Below are 22,786 nucleotides of genomic sequence, written 5' to 3'. Positions count from 1 at the left end.
AGCGGGAGAGTCCCAGATTTGTCCCAGGAGATGCCACGAGAATTCCAAGCCTCAGGAACAGCTTGCTCCCTGATCCAGCTGACAAAGTCACCAAAATTTCCAGACTTAATCATGCCAAAAGTGAAGTTTTCCCAGTTTTCCAGAGGCACCAGCCCTGAAATCTTAAATTTACATGTTCTTATCCCATGCTGGAGAATCCAATATTTGTCCCAGGAGAAGCCACAGGAATTCCGAACATCAGGAACAGGCTGATCCAGCTGACAAGGCCACAAAAAAAATTCCAAATTTTATCATGCCAGAAGTGCGATTTTGCAAGTTTTCCAAAGACACCAGCCCTGAAAACCTAAACTGAGAAGTTTTTAATCCAATACTGAAGCTGGGGATTTCCATATTTGTCCCAGGAGACGCCACAGGAATTCTGAGCCTCGGGAACAGGTTGGTTCCTAATCCAGCTGACAAGGCCACCAAAAAAACAGCCGGAAAAGCTGATCCAAGCATCACAAAAAAACCCCAAAAGAGTTTCAAGTCATCCCTGTTCTTTTGTTTTCTGTATCCCTCAGGGAATCTCATCATAAAATCCTGGAATTTGAATTGGGAGGATCATGGAAGTCCACGTCCTGGCCTTGCACTTGGGTTTTCCATCCCTCTTCCTACAGCCTGGACTTCAGGAGTCTCAGGGGTGACTTGGCATTGTCAGGGAGGTGATCCCAGCACTTCCACAGCTCCAGGAATGTTCCATTCAGATTCCAAGCCGGAGCCATGACGGGAAATGGCTCCTCCACCATCCAAATCCCCCTCTTTCTACGAAATTCCCAGCTTTTGGGATCACAAAACCCAGTAACAGCAAAGTTGGCACATCCAGGTGGCTCCAGAAAAGAGGGAATTTGGAATTGTGACTCTCTGGAAGTGGAGCTGTTTATCCAGAGTTTGGGTGAACCATAAAATCAATCGCTCACATTAACACGGAGTTAACACAAACCATGACGGTCCCAAAAACGATGGAAATGAACCCATTTTAGAGCTGCTCCACTTCCCAACAAAATATTTTCCCTCAGCACAGAGATTATGGACATGGGACTTCCCAAAAAGCCTTCCCAGTTTATAAAATGGGATTGCTGGAGATTTTGTGGAGCAGAAAAAAAGCTCCTCACCATGGAATGATGGAATCCCAGGATGGCTTGGGTGGGTTGGAAGGGACCTTGAGGATCATCCAGTGCCACCCCGGCCTTGGGCAGGGACAATTCCCTCCACCCCAGGGTGCTCCAAGCCCTGTCCAGGCCGGCCTTGGGATCTCAGGTGGGATCCAGCCCACAGAGCTTCTGCCACCAAATCCCACAGAGCTGCTCCAAGGGCTGGAGCCAGGCTGGGAGAGCTGGGAATGTTCACCTGGAGAAGGGAAAAATCCATGGAAAACTCAGAGCCCCTGGCAGGGCCTGGAGGGGCTCCAGGAGAGCTGGAGAGGGACTGGGGACAAGGATGGAGGGACAGGACACAGGGAATGGCTCCCACTGCCAGAGGGCAGGGATGGATGGGAGATTGGGAATTGGGAATTCCTGGCTGGGCTGGAATTCCCAGAGCAGCTGTGGCTGCCCCTGGATCCCTGGAAGTGTCCAAGGCCAGGCTGGAGCACCCTGGGATAGCGGGAGATGTCTCTGCCCATGGGATCATCCTTAAGGTCCCTTCCCACCCAATCCATCCTGGAATTCTGTTATCCCCACAAACAGGATGAACAGGAGAACGTTTGAATTCCAAATCCGTGCTCCCACTCCCACCTCCCCCATCCAGCTGATCCAGCCTTATCCATCCACAAGTCCCACAATTCCTTTTCTTATTTAATTTTTTTTAAGGAATTTGGCCCAAGGTATTTCCTTGTAAGTCGGAACAGGCTTTTTTTTTTTTTTTTTTCCCCATGATTTCCATGGATTTTAAAAAAAAAACCCCAAACCCCAACTGTGGTTACAACCAAGGAGAGAGGGGGAGAAAAACCTCACCCCGCTCTCCAGGGGTGTTTATGAGCTCAAATTTTCCCAACTTGTTTTTTTTTTTTTAAATGGAAAGGCGGAAAAAGATGCATTTCACTTTTTCCCTTTTTTTTTTATTTTCCTGGCCCCCCTTCATCCCTCCATCCCACCTCCTTTCCCTGACGGCTCTCCCAAAAAACACCCCGTGGGCATTTGCTGCCATGAAGCACAAAAACGAGGCCAAGGTGCCCGGGAGGAGCCAAACCCCGGCCGCAACGGGATTTCTCTCACTCGGGGAATTTGCTGTGCTTGGAAGCAGCAATCCCATTAAAAAAGTGTGGAAAAGCAGGCGGCCCTAAGGCCACGGAGAGCGGCTGGAGTCGGGATCGCGGAATTTCCCTCTCCGGGACGCAACAGGGAAACGTCTCCCGAGATGTTTCCTCTCTTTTTGGGATGCGTTTTCCTGAGCTTGACTCACCTCTGGGAGCTGGAAAGGCTCTGGAGAGGATGTGGACAAGGAGTAATTCCCAAATCCAGGAATCTCCAGGATGATCCATGTGGAAGGACAGGTTGTTCCACAGGGAGCCATCCCTGAGGTCTCCGGATCCTCGGTTTTGGGTCCTGTTCTACATTTGGCACCTGGGACACGGAATTCCTGTTTGGAATCCCTCAAATCCATCAAATTTTGGGATCTCCCTATGGAATTTCAAGCTGGTGTGGGACTCCACTGAGTTCGGGATCTACAGCCCACAAAAGGAGTCGGGAATCCCACAAAGAATCCCAGAAAATCCCAGAATGGTTTGGGGTGGAAGGGATCTTAAGGATCATCCCATTCCATTCCAACTCTCATGGAAAAAAAGGGCTTGGAGCAACCTTGGGATAGTGGCAAACGTCCCTGGGGATGGGGCTGGATGATCCTAAAAAATCCCTTCCAAGCCAATCCATTTGGGAATTCCATCCAGCAGCACCTCCAGCTCCCGTTTTCCAGCTGGGTGTTCCCAGGATGTTCCGATTCCCGGGATTGCTCCTCCCCAGGGAAGGATTTCTCCTTTTTAAATCCATGAGGATCCCACCAGCCCATTTCTCCAGGAGTTTGAGGCCCCTCTGGAATATCAGCCACTCTTCCCAGCCTCGCTGAAGATCACGGAATTACGGAACAGTTTGGGTTGGAAGCGTAAAATTCATCCAGGGCCACCTTCCAGCAGGGAAAATTTTCCATATTTTTAATCCCGAATAAAGCCATCCTAAAGCCCAACTCCACAGAATCCATGAAATGCCATTCCACAGGAAAACAGGGATGGATTTTTCCCGTAAATTCCCAGCCAAGTGAAGACAGGAGAGAAAAATCACAATTCCAAGAGATTTAATAAGAAGGAATTACAGGTGGAAAATCCTTCTGGCACATGGAATTCAGTCAATGTACAGCTCCAGGATGGGTTTTTCCAAGGAATATTCCAAGTTTTTTGGGACATGTTGGACTCAACACAACCCACAAAATACGGAGTCGGTGCTAAAACCCCACAACAATAAAAAATATGGCACAAAGAACACCCCAAAACCGCTCCAATCCAAAAGATTTCTTTTTGGGAATTCTGGGTTGGACTCATCCCACGCCCGGTTCCCATCCCAGCCTCAACAAACACGGATTTGGTGCAAAATCCATGGAAAAATGAGGTGTGGGAAGTGCCCTTTCCTCTCTCAGCAAACCTGCAGCGATTTGGGGGCGGGAAACAACAGGAGAAGCTCCGAGGGGATTTTATTCCCTGGAAATAATTGATGGATATGGAATTATCACTGGATTTTCCAATAAAGTGCATGCCAGGAAAAACTTGGAATAAATTTTACTCCAGTCCTAACGAAGCTGAAGAAATACAAACCTTGCAAACAACACCCTCGACATGGTTCAATGTCTTTTTCTCCCAAAATTAGGCTGGATTCCAAAAAAATGGGAAAAATTCCCAGGGAATCCAAGGATTTGAAGCTTCACTGTTTGAAAATATTGCACTGGAAGTGTTGGATTTGAAAGCAACACCAAAAATACTTAAATTAAAATTAAAAAAATAATTTTATAAAGATATTTAACAACGGCTCCTTGGAGGTGAAATAGCTGGAAAAGGTAGGGATTGATGAAATGGGAATTTTTCCTATGGAATATCAATAATTTAGGAATCTCTGTTCTCAACAGAGCCAAGTGTAAACTTCAGACTTTAATTGAAAATATTCCCTTTTTTTTAAGGAATTCTGGAAAAGCCTTGAAATGTTTCATCACCACTGAGTGCAAATAAACAAAAAAAATCAGGATCGGATCCAAAGGATTTTAGGGAAAGAGCTGGAGAGGGAATTCATGGGCTGGAAAGCAGCAAAATGAAAAAGCACGTTAATGAATGAATGAATTAATTAATTAAGTCAGGTTTTGTCACGCCCCTTCCTATTTACAGGGTTTGGCAGTGGAGAATCCACAAGTTCTGTTTCATCCCAATTGGAAATTCGGATCTTTCCATCCAAAAAAAGCTTCCAAACCTCATCCACGATCTAAACCTCGTCCAAGATGCAACCAGGATCCAAGATCCAAACTTGATCCAAGGTCCAAACGTGATCCAAGGTCCAAGCACGAGCCAAGGTCCAAGCCTCATCCAAGATCCAAACGTGATCCAAGGTCCAACAATCATCCAACATGCAACCCTCATCCAAAATCCAAACATTATCCAAGGTACAACCCTCATCCAAGATCCAACCACCCAAGATCCAACCATCCTCCAAGATCCAAACATGATCCAAGATCCAACCATCCAAGATCCAAACATCCTCCAAGATCCAAACATGATCCAAGATCCAACCATGATCCAAGATCCAACCATCCTCCAAGATCCAAACGTTACCCAAGGTCCAATCCTTATTCAAAATCCAAACACCTTCCACGATCCAAACCTCATCCAATGTCCAACCATGACCCAAGATCCAAACACTAAGATCCAACCATGACCCAAGATCCAAACACTGTCCAAGATCCAGCCATCATCCAACATGCAAACCTCATCCAAAATCCAAACATTATCCATCATTATCCATCATCTAAGATCCAATCAGCCAAGATCCAAACATCCTCCAAGATCTAATCACGATCCAAGATCCAACCATGATCCAAGATCCAACCCACATCCAAGATGCAAACATTACCCAAGGTCCAATCCTCATCTAAGATCCAACCATCATTCAACATCCAAACCTCATCCAAAATCCAACTGCCATCCAAGATCCAAACCTCCTCCAAGATCCAGCCATCATCCGGCATGCAAACCTCATCCAAAATCCAAACATCCTCCAAGTCATGCTCCAAGATCCAACCATCCAAGATACAAACATCCTCCAAGATCCAATCACAATCCAAGATCCAACCATCCAAGATCCAAACATCCTCCAAGTCATGCTCCAAGATCCAACCATCCAAGATACAAACATCCTCCAAGATCCAATCACAATACAAGATCCAACCATCCAAGATCCAAACATCCTCCAAGTCATGCTCCAAGATCCAACCATCCAAGATACAAACATCCTCCAAGATCCAATCACAATACAAGATCCAACCATCCAAGATCCAAACATCCTCCAAGTCATGCTCCAAGATCCAACCATCCAAGATCCAAACACCCTCCAAGTCATGCTCCAAGATCCAACCATCCAAAATCCAAACATCCTCCAAGATCCAATCACAATCCAAGATCCAACCATCCAAGATCCAAACATCCTCCAAGATCCAACCATGATCCAAGATCCAACCATCCTCCAAGTCATGCTCCAAGATCCAACCATCCAAAATCCAAACATCCTCCAAGATCCAATCATGATCCAAGATCCAACCATCCAAGATCCAAACATCCTCCAAGATCCAATCACGATCCAAGATCCAACCATCCTCCAAGTCATGCTCCAAGATCCAACCATCCAAAATCCAAACATCCTCCAAGATCCAATCACGATCCAAGATCCAACCATCATCCAAGTCCAGGAACCGTCCAATCCTCTCAGGAACTCACCTCCAGCAGCGCCATTTTCCAAACCTCATCCCAAACCCCTCCCGAGGTGTCTCTGGAAAAACCAGTCCTGAAATTCCCGGCTCCCCCACCCTCCTGCCCGTGCCGGCGTTCCCATTCCCGCCGGGAGCTTAGGTCAGCTTCCTCATCCTGCGGTTCTGCCGGTCGATGGTGAGCGTGGCACGATCCACGGAGCTGCTGATGGAATCCAGGGCCTCGTCCTGCCTTTCCAGCTCCGCCTCCGTCTCCAGCGCCAGCCCCTTCAGCTTCTTCAGGATCTGCCGGAGGGAAACACGGAGAGCGTGCGGAACAACGGGATAATTCCTGCTCTGACATCCCAGAATCCGGGTGGGAAGGGATCTTAAGGATCATCCAGCCATGGGGACATCTCCCACTATCCCAGCTCCAAGCCCCAGCCTGGCCTTGGACACCTCAGGGATCCAGGGGCAGCCACAGCTGCTCTGGGAATTCCAGCCCAGCCCCTCCCCACCCTCCCAGCCAGGAATTCCCAATTCCCAATATCCCATCCAGCCCTGCCCTCTGGCAGGATATTTTTCCCGTTATAAAAAAAATAAAATAAAATGAAATAAATAAAAATCAAAGAAATAAAGTGTAGAAGAAGGAATAAAATAAAAAAAGTTCTGGAATGTTCTGCCCGGGGAGGAGGTGGAGTCCCCATCCATCCCTGGGTGTGTTTAACAAAACCTGGATGTGGCACTGGGTGCCAGGGTTGGGTTGGACCCGATGATCTTGGAGGTCTCTTCCAACCCGCTCATTCTGGGAATTCTGGGAAATTCTGGGAAATCTCATCCCCATTTTCACCTGTCGGAGCTCCTTGGCTTCCTCCTGGGATATTTTCTGCAGCTGCACCTGCTCCTTGTCCGTCCCTTCGGCGCTGCCCGCCGGCAATCCGGGATTCACCGCGGCGCCCAGGAATCCCGTGGCTGCCAGAAAAATTCCACGTTAAGGAAAAATTCCTGCCTGGAAAGGAGGGGAAGCTTCAGCAATTCCCAGAGAAGCTGAGGAATCCCTGGGAATGTCCAAGGGTAGCTTGGGATAACAGAATTGCTGCTCGTGGAATCCTTAAGGATTGTTCCGGAATTCTGGAAGCGGTTGAGCTGTGCTTTGCTCCATGGGAATTTGGGAGGAATCAGGATCCAATTTTTCCCATTAAATTCTGGTTTGCTGGGAATATTCAAAGTGTATTCCTTACAACTTCCCTTTATTCTTCTCTTTTTGTTTTTAATTTTCTCTTTATTACTTCTCTTTTATTTTATTTTTTCCTCATTTCACTTTATTTCATTTTATTTATGTTTTGTTATTTTATCTTTATGTTATTTAATGTTGTTTTCTTTTTTAAGTCATTATTATTTTTTAAATTTTATTCCATATTTAGGGAGCCTTTGGAAAACCAGATCATTTGGAATGTGAGGATTCATGGGAGCAGGGCAACACATTCCCAAATCCACAAAGCAGGATTATCCCAGGATTTGGGATGGACCTCAAGGATGATCCCATTCCACAACTCTCACTATCCCAAGCTGCTCCAAACTTTCCTTGGACACTTCCAAGGATCCACAGCTTCTGTGGGAATTCCATTCCAGGCAGGAATTGCTTCCCAAATATCCCATCTATCCCAACCACTCTTCCTTAGGAAAAGCTGCCCTGAAAGCACCAAAGCCTAAATCCCTCTCCAGAATTCCTACAAATTCCCAATCCTTGCAATCCCCGCATTCAGCTTCCATCCAATGAAAAACAAGGAATTTTTTCCATGTTATCCTTGTTTTCCAAAGGGGGAAGAACCAGGCATTGTTTATTTGGGATACACTTGCTGCATTTCATTAGGAAAAGTGGGAATGACAGAATTCCCCAGAGAATTCCCAAGAGCCGTCTGTTAATTATTCCATGAAAATCAAGGCCGCCATCCTTCCCAACCTTTCATCCCACTGAGGACAGGAGGAATTCCTGGAATAAGGAAGAAAACACGGGAATGCCAAGGTGGGAAGGAGAGCTGGAATTCCCAGGACATTTTTAGGGATGGAACTGGTTGAAAATCAGAAATATTTGGGGTTATTTCTGTCAAAGACAAAAATCCACCCAATTTTTCCAGGAATTCCTGGAAAATCCAAATGATCAGGGAATTTGTTCACAAGGATAAGCAGGGCAATTAAAATTATCTCCAGGGATAAAAATCTGAGAATTTTAATTTGGGAATTAATCTGGAATTTAATCCAGGATTAAGTTGTCCTAAATGATGCCACTGCAAATGGAATTTAGGATTTGAATCCAGGTTTTTAATCCTGGGAATTCTCAGATGGTCTTTGGGATAAAATTGCATCAAAGCTGTTCCAAAATTACAATGTTTATCCCCAAAAAAAAAGCTGGGAAAAAGCGTAAAGCAGCTAAAAAATCCAGAAAAAATACTGTTAGTAAATAAATAAAATAATATTAATTTTAAAATTAAAATAGCCAGTAGGTTTTGGATAAAAATAATTCCCTAAATTCCTTTTCCACGTGGAATGAAGCCAAAATGGATTTTTTTGGGAATTTAATTCTATAAATTTATGCATAAACCAAGGGCAGGATTGGTGTAAACAAAAGGTCCAAGTGGGATTGTGGCAGTTTTGAGGGAAAATCCAGATTTTTCCCAGAGATTTCCATGCCCTACAAGGATATTTATCCCAAAAATCCTTGGATCAATTCCCTATTGGAAAACACGGAGACGGGACCAGAAAAAACTGATTTTTTTCCCTCCTGATTTGAGAAAAATGGCAAAAAAAGAAGGAAAAAAATCAGTTTTCCATGGAAAAATCCCAAAGTATCCCACACAGTCCGTGAGTGCCACCTTGTGACGGAATGGGAACAGCGACAAATCCAAGGAAAACACAAATAAAATGGGAAAAGTCAGGATTTCCATCAGCTCCCCTCTGCTTCCCAAGATTTTCTAAATTAAGTAGGGAAGGAGAACAAAATCCAGCTGGAAAACAGCAGGAAAACCTCTGGAAAAGGGCTGGAGATCCGATAAGTTTCCTGGAATCCCATTGGGAACCGAGATTTTTTTGGAATAACACAAAATTCCAGAGGCCAAAATTCACTTCCTTAAAAAAAATCAAGGAGCTTTTCCAAGCTGGAATATTCCTCAAAACCAGGATATTCCCTTCCTTGCTGGAATTCCAATCAGAAATTGGTGGATTTATGAATTTATCCCGATTTTCCAGTTGTTTTTGGCACTGGATACATCTTTTCTTTGCTACTTTGGGATTAAAAATTAGGGAAAACAAAAAAAAAGGGTTCAGGGACGGTGGGAGGAATAAATTCCAAGCTGTTGAAAATTCCCAAGGTTGGGTTAAAAAAACCCATCCTGGAATTTTAGGATTAGTAGTAGGGAATATCAATTTTCTTGTTGGGAATTTTCCAAATTTCCAAAATACTTTTCCAAAGTTTTCTTAAAATTATTCCAAAATCTCTGCAATTCCCACACCTGGGCTTGTCTTATATCAAAATCCTGGGTTTTTAATCTGGCAAAATCAGTTTTTTATCCCATGTTTTAATTCAAGATTCCTGGATATTGGGGGTAAATATTCAGGATTTAAGGGAATTAAAGATTTAATATAAATACTGGATATTGGACATGGGATATGGAATATGGGATATTGAATATGGGATATTAAAACACTGGATATGGGATGTTGGATATGAGATATTAAATATTGGATACTGGATATGGGATATTGGATATTTATTATTGGATATGGGATACTGGATATTAAACATTGGATATTGCATACTTGATATGGGATATTAAATATCATACATTGGATATGGGGTATTGGATATGGGATACTGGATGTGGGATATTAAAACTTGGATATAGGATATGGGATGTTAAACCTTGGATATGGAATATCCAATATCAATTACGAAATACTGGATATTGGATACTGGATTTTAAATATTGGATATTGAATATTGACTATTGGATGTGTGATATTGGATATAGGACATGAGATATTAAATATTGGATTTGGGAGATTAAACACTGGATATGGGATAGTGGGTGTGGAATATTGGATATTAAACATTGGATATGGGACATTAAACCTTGGATACGGAATATGCAGTATCAATTATGAAATACTGAATTTTAAATATGGGATATTGAATATTGACTATTGGATGTGTGATACTGGATATGGGACATGAGATATAAAATTTTGGATCTGGGATATTAAACACTGGATATGGGATAGTGGATGTGGACTATTGGATATTAAACATTGGATATGGGATATTAAACCTTGGATATGGAATATGCAATATAAATTATGAAATAATGGATACTGGATTTTAAATATGGAATACTGAATACTGACTATTGGATGTGTGATATTTGATATAGGACATGAGATATTAAATATTTGATTTGGGATATTAAATATGGGATATTACACATTGGATATGGGATATTGGATATTAAACATTGGATATTGGATACGGGATATTGGATATTAAACATTGGATATTGGATACGGGATATTGGATATTAAACATTGGATATTGGATATGGGATATTGGATATTAAGCATTGGATATTGGATACGGGATATTGGATATTAAACATTGGATATTGGATACGGGATATTGGATATTAAGCATTGGATATTGGATACGGGATGTTGGATATTAAACATTGGATATTGGATACGGGATGTTGGATATTAAACATTGGATATTGGATACGGGATATTGGATATTAAACATTGGATACGGGATATTGGATACTGGATATCAATTAGCGGGTATTGGATAGTAATTATTGGGTGTTAATTATTGGCTATTGAATATTGGATATTCCCTTCCAGCTGGGAATTCACTGCAGGAAAAGCAGCAGCAGTGCCAATGGCTCTGGAGTTTATTCCTTGGATTTATCCTCGCCACGGACTTCTCTGCGGGGCCGATTTGCCTCTGGAGCGCTCCTTGGGAAAAACCCTTTGGAATCCGCTGGCACCCACCTGCCTGCCAGATGGACGCGCCCAAATCCGCCCGAGGAGACTTCCCGGCTCCTCCGGCAAATCCCAGAGCATCCTCCAAAAACTGGATCTTCTTGCTGAACTGCATCTCCAGGATGGGAATGGCCTCGGGCATCCGCGCCGCCAGGAGCCGGTAGGAAGTGTCGGGCTTGCCGATGAACCTCTGCCGGACGCTGATCTCGTAGGGAGTGTGCACGCGGATATCGTCCACATCCCGGGATTCGAAGCGGTGCAGCAGCTGGGAATTGCAATCCTCGATTTCCAGGCCGGAGGGAAGCAGCGTGAGCTTGCCCGGTTTGGCGCTGGAGTCCGTCCTGTGGGTGATAATCACGGGAATTCGCAGCAGGATTCCTTCCTGCGTTTCGGGATCGGGAGCTGCGGGGCTTTCCTTGGGCTTCGCTTCCAGAGGGGTTTTCCAGAGTTTGGTGCTGAAGGGCCACCAGGAAGGAGATTCCAGCTCTGTCAACAGCCTGGAAGGAGGAAGGGAGGGTTGGGAGAGGGAAAAGCTCTGGGTATTCCAGCAGTTCCAAAAAAATCCCCACGGACATGGAAATTCCTTAATCCCTCCTCAAACCCATCCACAATTTCCCAGGATGCAGGCAGATCAAACCCCACCTTCTCCTCATAATCCTTTGGAAAAAATCCCCGAATCCCAGCTGGGAAGGAAGGAATGAAATTGGGTTTTTCCAGGCCCATTTCCATGTGCCTGTTCCTCAGTATTCCCACTCCTGCCCAGCCATCCATCACCACTTCCAAGGCCTTTCCCTGTCCCTTTTCCTTTACCCCTTTTGCTCCACACCCAAATTCCCAGATAAAACACTGAAAATTCCAGATCGAGGCTCCAAAATCCAGCAGACACTTCCCAGAAGTGTCCAGACCCCACCTTTCCAGCAGTGTTGGTGCAGCTCCCTAAGGAAAACATTCCCAGCAAACAGGCAAGGGAGCCAGGGCTGGAATTGTTCAGCTGCAGCGCCTGATCCAAATACAAGGAAAATATTCCTGATTTTTTCAAGGGAAAACCGAAAATAAACATCCCTAAAATCCCAATTTAATTCTGTTTTCATTCCCTGGTTTTAAGCCCATTAAAATCTAGAGATACTCCCAGGAATTCCCTGCTCCATAAATTCAATAAAACCTGGGAAGAGCCCTCTGAAATTCCCTGCTGCAGCTCCAAGCTGGCTAATGCTTAGCCACCCTTGAATCCAGGGAATTCCAAGTCCCTTCCACACTCCGAGTCCTTTCCCATTCCTTTCCTCTCCTCCAGAGCTGCATTCCCCTCACTCCCGCTGGAATTTTATCCAGAGGGTTCCAAGATAAGGAAATATTTGGCACAAATATTCCCCGGGAGCCCTGGCCGTTCCCATTCCTGACAATTCCTGCTTTTCCCGGGCGTTGGAATATTGGATATTCCAATCCTGCCACAAGCTTGCCCAAAATCCCCAATTCCAGTTTCCTTCCCATTAAACCCAAAGTTTTTAAAGGCTTGGGAATATTCCTAGAAAATCAAAGCAAAGGTTTTCCAGGAAAGCTGTGAGGGAAAAGGGAGGGAAGAAAAGAGGGAGGGAAAGGAAAAAAGGGCAGGAAGGGAAAAGGAGAGGGAAAAAAACAGAGGGAAACAAAAATGGCAGGGAAAAAATGGTGAGGGGAAAAGTGTGGGAAAGGAAAAAAGAGTGGGAAGACGTGGAAGGGAAAAAAGAGTGGGAAACAAAAATGGCAGGGAAAAAATCATGAGGGAAAAAAATCGTGAGGGAAAAAGGGCAGGAAAAAGTGTGAGAAAGGAAAAAAATGTAGGAAGATAGGGAAGGGAAAAAACAGAGGGAAACAAAAATGGCAGGGAAAAAATCGTGAGGGGAAAAACGTCGGGAAAAAATCATGAGGGAAAAATGGCGGGAAAAAATCGTGAGGGAAAAAAGGCGGCACAGCTCCGGATTTTCCAGGAATGGCAGCAGGGCTGGGCACTGCAAACACTGCTCAGCTCCACTTATCCCCATTTTATTCCTATGGAGGAAGGAGATTGTGGCATTCCTGAATTCCCAGAGCTGAATTCCCAACATCCCCTGAGCCCATGGGCACAAAAGGCTGGGATTGGAAGGGATCCTAAGGATTATCCCATTCCATGGGCAGGGAATTCCCACTGCTCCAGGGTGCTCCAGCCTGGCCTTGGGCACTGCCAGGGATAATCCAGGGGCAGCCACAGCTGCTCTGGGAATTCCATCCCAGCCAGGAATTCCTAATTCCCAATCTCCCATCCATCCCTGCCCTCTGGCAGTGGGAGCCATTCCCTGTGTCCTGTCCCTCCATCCCTTGTCCCCAGTCCCTCTCCAGCTCTCCTGGAGTTCCTCCAGGCCCTGCCAGGGGCTCTGAGTTTTCCATGGATTTTTCCCTTCTCCAGGTGAACATTCCCAGCTCCCTCAGGCTTTCCTCACGGAGCTGCTCCATCCTTCCAATGAAAAACCCAGTCTCATTTCCCGAAGACCTCCCCCAGGAATTCCATGCCCACCAAAGCATTCCCAGCTCCGGGACCGTTCCCATTCCGAACCTGTCGGCCACATCCATGTCCCCCTCGATCTTGTGGAGTCCCCTCATGATGTTGTCGAACTGTTCCCCCTGGGAATGCAGCACCTTGGCCGTGTCCTCCAGGCGTTTCTGGGATCCCTCCAACATTCCCGTCAACTCCTTGCCCTTGCTGGATTCCAGGGCCGCTCCCGCTCCGGCCTCCCGGCTGGACAGCAGCTGCTCCCTCCAGAAATGCTCCAGGATGTTGAACACCACATTCCTGTTGGGATGCAGGGAGCTGAACCAGTGCTTGGTGCTCTTCTCCAGGATGGTGAGGGAGCTGAAGATTAAATGGGAAGATTCCTTCTTGATCTCGCTGATCCCGGAAAGGTGGAAATCCACCAGGAGCTCTCCCGTTTTGTCAGCCGTGAATTTGATGGAAACGGGAGTCAGGGAGAGCTTCCCAGGGATCCATTGTTTGCTGGTGTCCAGGTAGTAGGAGCAAGGCCAGGAATGGATCCGGATGTCCTCGTTCATCAGCTCGCTCTTCCCGGCCTCCTCTCCCAGGGAAATGCTCTTGGATCCAGCAGGAGACACTAAAATCCAAGGGGGAAAAAAAAAGTAGGAATTCTGAAAAAACAGACATGAATTCATCTGGCTCCTGGCTCTTTTCAGCTGGATAGCCAAGGAATTTGGGAAGCATTTCTAACCACAGGAATATCTGCTCTGGAAAAGCCCATCATGCGTTTTCCCAAGAATTCCATTCATATCCCGGAATATTCCCATTCCCAGCTCATCCTCAGCTTCCCACATCCTCAACAGGCACTGAGGAAAATCCCAGGTATCCCAAAATTCCGTATTTCCTCAGGAAAAGCCCATCAACATCACTGGCCATGCATTTTCCCAATAATTCCATCCACATCCTGGAATATTCCCATTCCCAGCTCATCCCAGCCTCCCATAGACCAACAGGCACTGAGGAAAATCCCAGATATCCCAAAATTCCCAATTTCCTCTGAAAAAGCCCATTAACACCACTTCCATGAGTTCTCCCAATAATTCCATCCATATACTGGAATATTCCAGCTCCCAGCTCATCCTCAGCTTCCCACAGACCAACAGGTCCTGAAGAAAACCCAGGATATCCCAAAATTCCAGCTCATCCCTCTTTATAAATCCCTGCTCACTCCCTTCCCCCTCTGGCATTTCAACATCCAGGCACGTTAAGCACAATTCAGGAATTCTCCAGGAATTGTCAACATTCCTCAGGAATTCCTATTATTCTCCAAGATTTCCCCGTATTCTCCAGGAAATCCCAGTATTCTCCACAAATTCCCAGTATTCTCCAGGAAATCCCAGTATTCTCCAGGAAATCCCAGTATTCTCCAGGAAATCCCAGTATTCTCCAGGAAATCCCAGTATTCTCCGCATATTCCCAGTATTCTCCAGGAAATCCCAGTATTTTCTGCAAATTCCCAGTATTCTCCAGTACAGTCCCAGTATTCTCAAGGTTTGTCAATATTCTCTGGAAATTCGCAGTATTCCGCAGGAATTCCCAGTATTTTCCAGGATTTGTCAATATTCTCCAGGAAATCCCAGTGTTTTCTGGGAATTCCCAAAATTCCTCAGGAATTCCTTCCATCCAAAAAATCCCAACTTTGGAACGGTTTCTCTCCAGGCTTCCAGAAGTTTCTTGGAGCCAAGGGTTGGAATTTTCCTGGAATATCTTCCTCATGGCTGCGGATTCCAGCACCGAGACCTGGCTCCATCCCGGAATTAATTTGGGAATGCTGATGACATCACTGGGATTCCATTGCTCCACGATCATCTTCTCCAAGGCTTTGGTATTCCACGGATGAATTCCAGGAGCTCTGGAATTCTGCTGTGCCATTAATGAGGTGCTCACTAATTACCCTCCTTAATTTCACACCAGCCTGCTCCCTCCAGGAAAAGTTGAGGAATTCTCAGGAAAACAAAAAAATTCTTCAGGAATGCTGAATTCCTGATCCCACCCTGAGATCTCCCAGCATTTTCAGGCTGCTCGATCATTAATTCCTTAAAAAGTTCACTTCCAGTGATTTTTAAAAAATATTTTTTTTAGTAAATAATTTTAAGTTAAATAATTTTAGAATTATTTATTTTAATCAAACACACTCAAAATTTCAATATAATTAAGATAAGGATTAGCTCACGCTATACACAAAAAAATTCCTTTATTTGGATTGCATCCCTTATTTCCATAGATTTTTAATAACTTTTCTTCATCATTAATTTTAGAGACAAAAAAAAAAAAATCAGCCATAAATTGGCAAAAAAACCTGGAATTTAAAGTGAAAATTCTCCACCTCTTTTGATCCAGTAAATCCCTGGAGAAAATTGTGGGGACAGAGAGGGAACAAAATCACAGGAAAAATCGGATTTCGAAGAGTGGTTACAGCCAAGTTTTCAGCAAGGAAAAAATTCCAAAGGAAAATACAACTGAGGCTATTCTCAACATGAAAATTCCTTTAAAAATCAAGGATTTATATTTAATAAATTAAAATAAGTTCTTCCTGAGCCTTATCCCAAGTTTCCTATCTGGATTTGTATCCATGGAATTTTCAGGGAAGAATTTTTTCTCCTCAGGGAGGAATTTTCTCCCACAGGGTTTTTCAAGTTTTCAGCCAGGGAAAAAATTCCAAAGGAAAATACAACTGAGGCTGTTCCCAAAACAAAAATTCCTTAAAATAGAATGGATTTATATTTAATAATAAATTAAAATAAGCTCTTCTTGATCCTTATCCCAAATTTCTTATCTGGATTTGGATCCATGGAATTTTCCCCTCAGGGAGGAATTTTCCCCCTCGGAGATTTTCAAGTTTTCAACCAGGGAAAAAATTCCAAAGGAAAATACAACTGAGGCTGTTCCCAAAACAAAAATTCCCTAAAATAGAATGGATTTATATTTAATAATAAATTAAAATAAGCTCTTCTCGATCCTTATCCCAAATTTCCTACCTGGAATTGTATCCACGGAATTCTCAGGGAGGATTTTTTTTCCCTCAGGGCTTTTTACCCAAATTTTCACCAGGGAAAAAAATTCTAAAGGAAAATATAACTAAAGCTGTTCCCAAAATCAAAATTCCTTTAAAAAATCAAGGATTTATACCTAATTATAAATTAAAATAAGCTCTTCTTGATCTTTATCCCAAGTTTTTTATCTGGATTTGGATCCATGGAATTTTCCCCTCAGGGAGAAATTTTCTCCCACACGGTTTTTCAAGTTTTCAGCCAGGGAAAAAATTCCAAAGGAAAATACAACTGAGGCTGTTCCCAAAACGAAAATTCCTTGAAATAGAATGGATTTATATTTAATAATAAATTAAAATAAGCTCTTCTCGATCCTTATCCCAAATTTCCTACCTGGAATTGTATCCACGGAATTCTCAGGGAGGATTTTTTTTCCCTCAGGGTTTTTCCCCCAAATTTTCACCAGGGGAAAAACTTCTAAAGGAAAATATAACTAAAGCTGTTCCCAAAATCAAAATTCCTTTAAAAAATCAAGGATTTATACCTAATTATAAATTAAAATAAGCTCTTCTTGATCTTTATCCCAAGTTTTTTATATGGATTTGGATCCATGGAATTTTCCCCTCAGGGAGGAATTTTCCCCCTCGGAGATTTTCAAGTTTTCAACCAGGGAAAAAATTCCAAAGGAAAATACAACTGAGGCTGTTCCCAAAACGAAAATTCCTTGAAATAGAATGGATTTATATTTAATAATAAATTAAAATAAGCTCTTCTCGATCCTTATCCCAAATTTCCTACCTGGAATTGTATCCACGGAATTCTCAGGGAGGATTTTTTTTCCCTCAGGGCTTTTTTACCCAAATTTTCACCAAGGAAAAAAATTTCTACAGGAAAATACAATTTTGGGAACTAAGGCCGTCCCCAAAATGAAAGTTCCTTAAAAAAATCAAGGATTTATACCTAATTATAAATTAAAATAAGCTCTTCTTGATCCTTATCCCAAGTTTCTTACCTGGATTTGGATCCATGGAATTCTCCAGGAGCATTTTTTCCCCTCAGGGAGGAATTTTTTCCCCTCAGTTTTTTTTCTCTTCCAAGTTTTTTTTTAAAAAAACCTTGAAGCTAAAGGAAAACACAAGAGAGGCTGTTCCCAAAATGAAAATTCCTTAAGAATTCCAGGATTTGTATGGAGTAGGAAACGAACCCGAGGCCTGGCAGGGCAGCACAGGCGGAGCCGTCACTTCCCGAGGTTTTCAGGCCTGGATTTGTCTCCAGTCCTGTGATTCCTGACTCACCTGAGAGCTCCAAGCTTTGCTCAGCTCCCTGCTGCGCCCGAGGGAAAATTTTCCAAGGAAAAATTCCAGCTGGGAATGAAATCCTTTTTATTTTCCAAGGAAAAATCCAGCTGGGAATTAAATTCTTTTTTTTTTTTTTTTTTTTTCCCCAAGGAAAAATCCAGCTGGGAACCAAATCCCTTTTTTTTCCCCAAGTAAAAATCCAGCTGGGAATAAAATCCTTATTTTTTTCCCCAAAGAAAAATCCAACAGGGAAAAAAACCTATTTTTCCCCAAGTAAAAATCCAGCTGGGAATAAAATCCTTTTCATTTTCCATGGAATAAATCAAGTTGTGATTGAAATCCTTTTTTTTTTTCCCCAAGGAAAAATCCAGCTGGGAATCAAATCCCTTTTTTTTCCCCAAAGAAAAATCCAGCTGGGAATAAAATCCTTATTTTTTTCCCCAAAGAAAAATCCATCTGGGAAAAAATCCTATTTTTCCCCAAGTAAAAATCCAGCTGGGAATAAAATCCTTTTCATTTTCCATGAAATAAATCAAGTTGTGAATTAAATCCTTTTTATTTTTCCAAGGAAAAATCCAGCTGGGAACCAAATCCCTTTTTTTTCCCCAAAGAAAAATCCATCTGGGAATAAAACCTATTTTTCCCCAAGTAAAAATCCAGCTGTGAATAAAATCCTTTTTTTTTTTGCCAAAGAAAAATCCAGCTGGGAATAAAATCCTTTTCATTTTCCATGGAATAAATCAAGTTGTGAATGAAATCCTTTTTATTTTTCCAAGGAAAAATCCAGCTGGGAATGTAATCCTTTTTTTTTTCTCCAATATAACGATATTTTCATTAGCAACAGATCAGGAGAATTCTTCTCTCTCCAAAAGGAAATTTAAATTTCCAATTAAAAAGACAAAAGGATTTTTTTTCCAACGTTAAACAAAGGAAACGGTTGGAATTCTTGGAAAACCAAGTGGCAGAATTATCCTGGATTTTGGGATAAGAATCAGGGAATAGTTTGGGAAAGGATCTTAAGGATCACCCAGTTCCAGCTGCCATGGGATCACCTTCCACTATCCCAAATATTCCACAAGAAATTCCTTCCATTTCTTCCCAAAACATTCCCTCACAATTTGTCCCCAGGTCAGATCTGGACTCTCCCATTATCCACACTTTTTTTTTAGGAAATAATCTGATTTTTAGCCACATCTGCCCCAAAACCCTGGAATTCCATCCACAGGAACCCCTGGGATTTCTGTCAGGGAAAGGTGGATTTGACATCCATGAAAATGTTGGGATGGGTGGAAAAATAAAACAAAAAAAACCAAATTGCTTCTGAATTCTTTGTAAATTCAGGAATAGGTTTGGAAATTTGGGAATGTCACAGGTTTGCAAACTTGGGAATGTCACAGTCCTTCATCCAGGAGACACCTGAGGGATTCCACAAGAAATTCCTTCAGCTTCTTCCCAAAATGTTCCTTCTCCATTTGTTCTCAGATCAAATGGGGACTCTTCCATCATCCACACTCTTTTTTTAGGAAATAATCGGATTTTTGGCCACATCTGCCCCAAAATCCTGGAATTCCATCCACAGCAAGGCCTGGATCAGCCCCAAGGAGGTGAGGATTTGGCATCAGCAGTGTCACGGGGATTTTGCAGGAATTCTTTCCCTGGAACATCATCCAGGGGCTGCTTCCAGAAAAAGGAGCTGATTCACCTTTGGTGAGCTCAGCCAATTAACCGGGAGCGTTACTAATTAGCTAATTAGGGGGAGGAGCTGGCACCATCCCTGGGTGACGTTCCCATCAACATTCATTCCCAGGTTTTTTGGGAATGATGACCAGAACTGTCCTGCACTTTTTACTGTTTAGTTCCTCTCCTCCTGCCTGGCTGAGAATTCCACAGGGGGGTTTAATCCCGGAATTAAATCTGGGAAATGCTGAGCTCAAAACCCCTGGGAGCCACACTCAATAAATGAGTTTATAAATCCTATCCAGTCACTCTGCCTCTTTTTTTAATTAAGACTCGATTCCAGGATTAATAAATCCACAAATTTCAAATTTAGGATCCTCCAAGCTGTGCAGTATCCAGGCCTGACCTCATTCCTTCATTCCTCACTTCTGTTTCCTCACCCCAAGCTGGAATTCCTCCCTTCTTCCAAGGATCTCCATCCCTTCCTCTTCCTTTTTCCCAGGAGTCTTCCTCCTCCTCAGCCCAATGGAACAGAGAATTCCAGAGAATTCCAACAGTTTGGGTTGGGAGGGACCCTGAGGATGATCCCATTCCAAGGGCATGGACACCTTCCACTATCCCAAGTGGATCCAATCTGTCCTTGGACACTTCCACGAAGGAATTTCCCCAATTTCCAACCAAAATCTCCCTCTCCTCCTGTCCCTGTTCCCCGGGAGCAGAGCCAGACCCCAGCAGCTCCCCCGGAGCCTCCTTCTCTCCTGACTGAACATTCCCAGCTCCCTCAGGATCCCCCAGCCCCTCCATGCCCAGATTCCCACACAACTCGCTGTCACCCAGGAATTTAAGGGATTTTCCCACTCCCCTTCCCCCATCCATCTCTGATGGGATCTCTGAGGGAGGAATTCCCTCTCCAAATCCCATCCCAGCCCCGCTCCGGAGCCAGCTCAGCCCAGGATCCAAGAGAATTCCCAATCCCAGCCCCTCCATTCCCGGCCCCCTCCCCAATTCCCAGCACCAACCCTGCCCCAGCCCCAATTCCAACCCCCCTGTCCCAATCCTGTGTCAATCCCATGGATCTGAGCCCCAAATCCCAAACTGTGCCTCCCCAGCCCCAATTCCAACCCCTTGTCCCAATCCCGTGTCAATCCCATGGATCCGAGTCCCCCAAACCCCAAATTCTGCCTCCCCCAGCCCCAATTCCAACCCCCCTGTCCCAATCCCGTATCAATCCCATGGATCCGAGTCCCCCAAACCCCAAATTCTGCCTCCCCCAGCCCCAATTCCAACCCCCTTGTCCCAATCCCGTGTCAATCCCATGGATCTGAGCCCCAAACCCCAAATTGTGCCTCCCCCAGCCCCAATTCCAACCCCCTGTCCCAATCCCAGTTAGATCCCATGGATCTGAGCCCCAAACCCCAAATTCTGCCTCCCCAGCCCCAATTCCAACCCCCTGTCCCAATCCTGTGTCAATCCCATGGATCTGAGCCCCAAACCCCAAACTGTGCCTCCCCAGCCCCAATTCCAACCTCCTGTCCCAATCCCAGTCAGATCCCATGGATCTGAGCCCCAAACCCCAAACTGTGCCTCCCCAGCCCCAATTCCAACCTCCTGTCCCAATCCCAGTCAGATCCCATGGATCTGAGTCCCAAACCCCAAATTCTGCCTCCCCCAGCCCCAATTCCAACCCCCTGTCCCAATCCCAGTTAGATCCCATGGATCTGAGTCCCAAACCCCAAATTCTGCCTCCCCCAGCCCCAATTCCAACCTCCTGTCCCAATCCTGTGTCAATCCCATGGATCTGAGCCCCAAATCCCAAATTCTGCCTCCCCATTTCCAGCCCCTCTCCACCTCCAGCTCCCCTCGCCGCCTTTCCAGTCTCCCTGGGCCCAGTCCCAGACCAGGACAGGAGTCCCCAAAACCCAATTCGGGACCCCTCAGCCCCATTGCCAACCCCCCAGTCCCAATTTGTGTCCCCCCAGCCCCATTTCCAACCCCCAAGCTCCATTTGGAGCCCCCCAGCCCCGTTCGGATCCCCCGGTCCCAGCCCAAGACCACGGCAGCCATGGATTGGAGACCCCTTTCCCTATCCACAGCACCCCTGACCTCAATTTGTGTCCCCCCAGCCCAAAATTTTTGACCCCCCAGCCCCATTTCTGACCCCCAAGCTCCATTTGGAGCCCCCCAGCCCCGTTCGGACCACCTGGTCCCAGTTCAAGACCACCGTGGCCATGGACTGGAGACCCCCATTCCCTATCCACAGCACCCCTGACATCAATTTGTGTCCCTCCAGCCCAAATTTCTGACCCTCCAACCCAATTCTGTGTCCCCCCAGCCCCATTTCCGACCCCCAAGCTCCATTTGGAGCCCCCCAGCCCTGTTCAGACCCCTCAATCCCAGTCCAAGACCACGGCAGCCATGGATTGGAGCCCCCTTTCCCTATCCACAGCACCCCCAGACCCAATTTGTGTCCCCCCAGCCCAAATTTCTGACCCCCCAGCCCCAATCTGTGACCTCCCCAGCCCAAATTTTTCACCCCAAGCTCCACCTCCAACCCCTCCCGCCCCATTTGGAGACCCCAGTCCCGTTCGGACCCCCCAGTCCCAGCCCAAGACCACCACAGTGATAAAATGGAACCCCTATTCCCTATCCACAGCACCCCTGACTTCAATTTGTGTTCCCCCAACCCACAATTTTTGACCCCCCAGCCCAATTCTGTGTCCCCCCAGCCCCATTTCCAACCCCAAATCTCCATTTGGAGCCCCCCAGCCCCATTTGGACCCCCTGGTCCCAGTTCAAGAACACCGTGGCCATGGACTGGAGACCCCCATTCCCTATCCACAGCACCCCCAAGCTGCAATTTGTGTCCCCCCAGCCCAAATTTGTGTCCCCCCAGCCCAAATTTGTGTCCCCCCAGCCCCATTTCCGACCCCCAAGATCCATTTGGAGCCCCCCAGCCCCGTTCGGACCCCGTGGTCTCGGTCCAAGACCACTGCGGCCATGGATCAGAGCCCCCCTTTCCCTATCCAGAGCACCCCCAGACCCAAATTTGTGGCCCCCAAGCCCAACCTGATGGCCCCAAGCCGCAAGCTGTGCCCCCGAGCTTCCATTTCCGACCCCCCAGCCCCACTCGGAGCCCCCCGGGCCCCCCCACGCACCTCCCTCAGTGCGGCACCGGCTCCGCTCCGCGCCTGCGCCCTCCGCGCGCTCTCATTGGCTGAGCCCCGCGCACCCGAGCGTTCCTATTGGCTGAGCTCCGCGCCGCTGCGCTCCTCTTTTCACCT

At 45.4% G+C, this 22,786-nt stretch overlaps 1 protein-coding gene across 5 annotated transcripts; it reads right to left on the bottom strand.

Moving 5' to 3' along the window:
• Positions 1–3,307: 3,307 nt before the first annotated feature.
• On the bottom strand, positions 3,308–22,743 carry SNAP47 (synaptosome associated protein 47). Of its 5 annotated transcripts, none has more exons than XM_077789967.2 (5): positions 22,661–22,743; positions 13,565–14,117; positions 11,008–11,495; positions 6,818–6,939; positions 3,308–6,273 (listed from the first exon to the last, which is right to left on the bottom strand). In XM_077789967.2, exons 2-5 carry the CDS (start codon positions 14,056–14,058, stop codon positions 6,127–6,129), a joined length of 1,251 nt encoding a protein of 416 aa, XP_077646093.2. In that variant the 5' UTR covers positions 14,059–14,117; positions 22,661–22,743; the 3' UTR covers positions 3,308–6,126. The 5 variants fall into 5 exon arrangements, with proteins under 5 accessions (XP_077646093.2, XP_085418225.1, XP_077646096.2 ...); XM_085562099.1 differs by having other exon boundaries at positions 4,150–6,273; positions 13,565–14,151; positions 22,661–22,702; XM_077789970.2 differs by lacking the exon at positions 22,661–22,743 and adding an exon at positions 22,572–22,644 and having other exon boundaries at positions 4,150–6,273.
• Between the last annotated feature and the right edge of the window lie 43 nt (positions 22,744–22,786).

Source organism: Lonchura striata, chromosome 2 (assembly GCF_050655825.1).
Source record: "Lonchura striata isolate lonStrDom1 chromosome 2, ASM5065582v1, whole genome shotgun sequence".
NCBI lineage: Eukaryota > Metazoa > Chordata > Aves > Passeriformes > Estrildidae > Lonchura > Lonchura striata.
Note: the sequence above shows the minus strand (reverse complement) of the source record. Positions and strands in the feature narration are given on the sequence as shown.

Coding starts and splice junctions, on each gene's coding strand:
- SNAP47 (XM_085562110.1), bottom strand. CDS start 17,576: ATGCTCCTGGAGAATTCCATGGATCCAAATCCAG. Junction 14,118..17,542: donor TTCCATGGATCCAAATCCAG/GTAAGAAACTTG, acceptor CTTGGATTTTAG/TGTCTCCTGCTGGATCCAAG. Junction 11,496..13,564: donor GACATGGATGTGGCCGACAG/GTTCGGAATGGG, acceptor TCCTCCTTCCAG/GCTGTTGACAGAGCTGGAAT.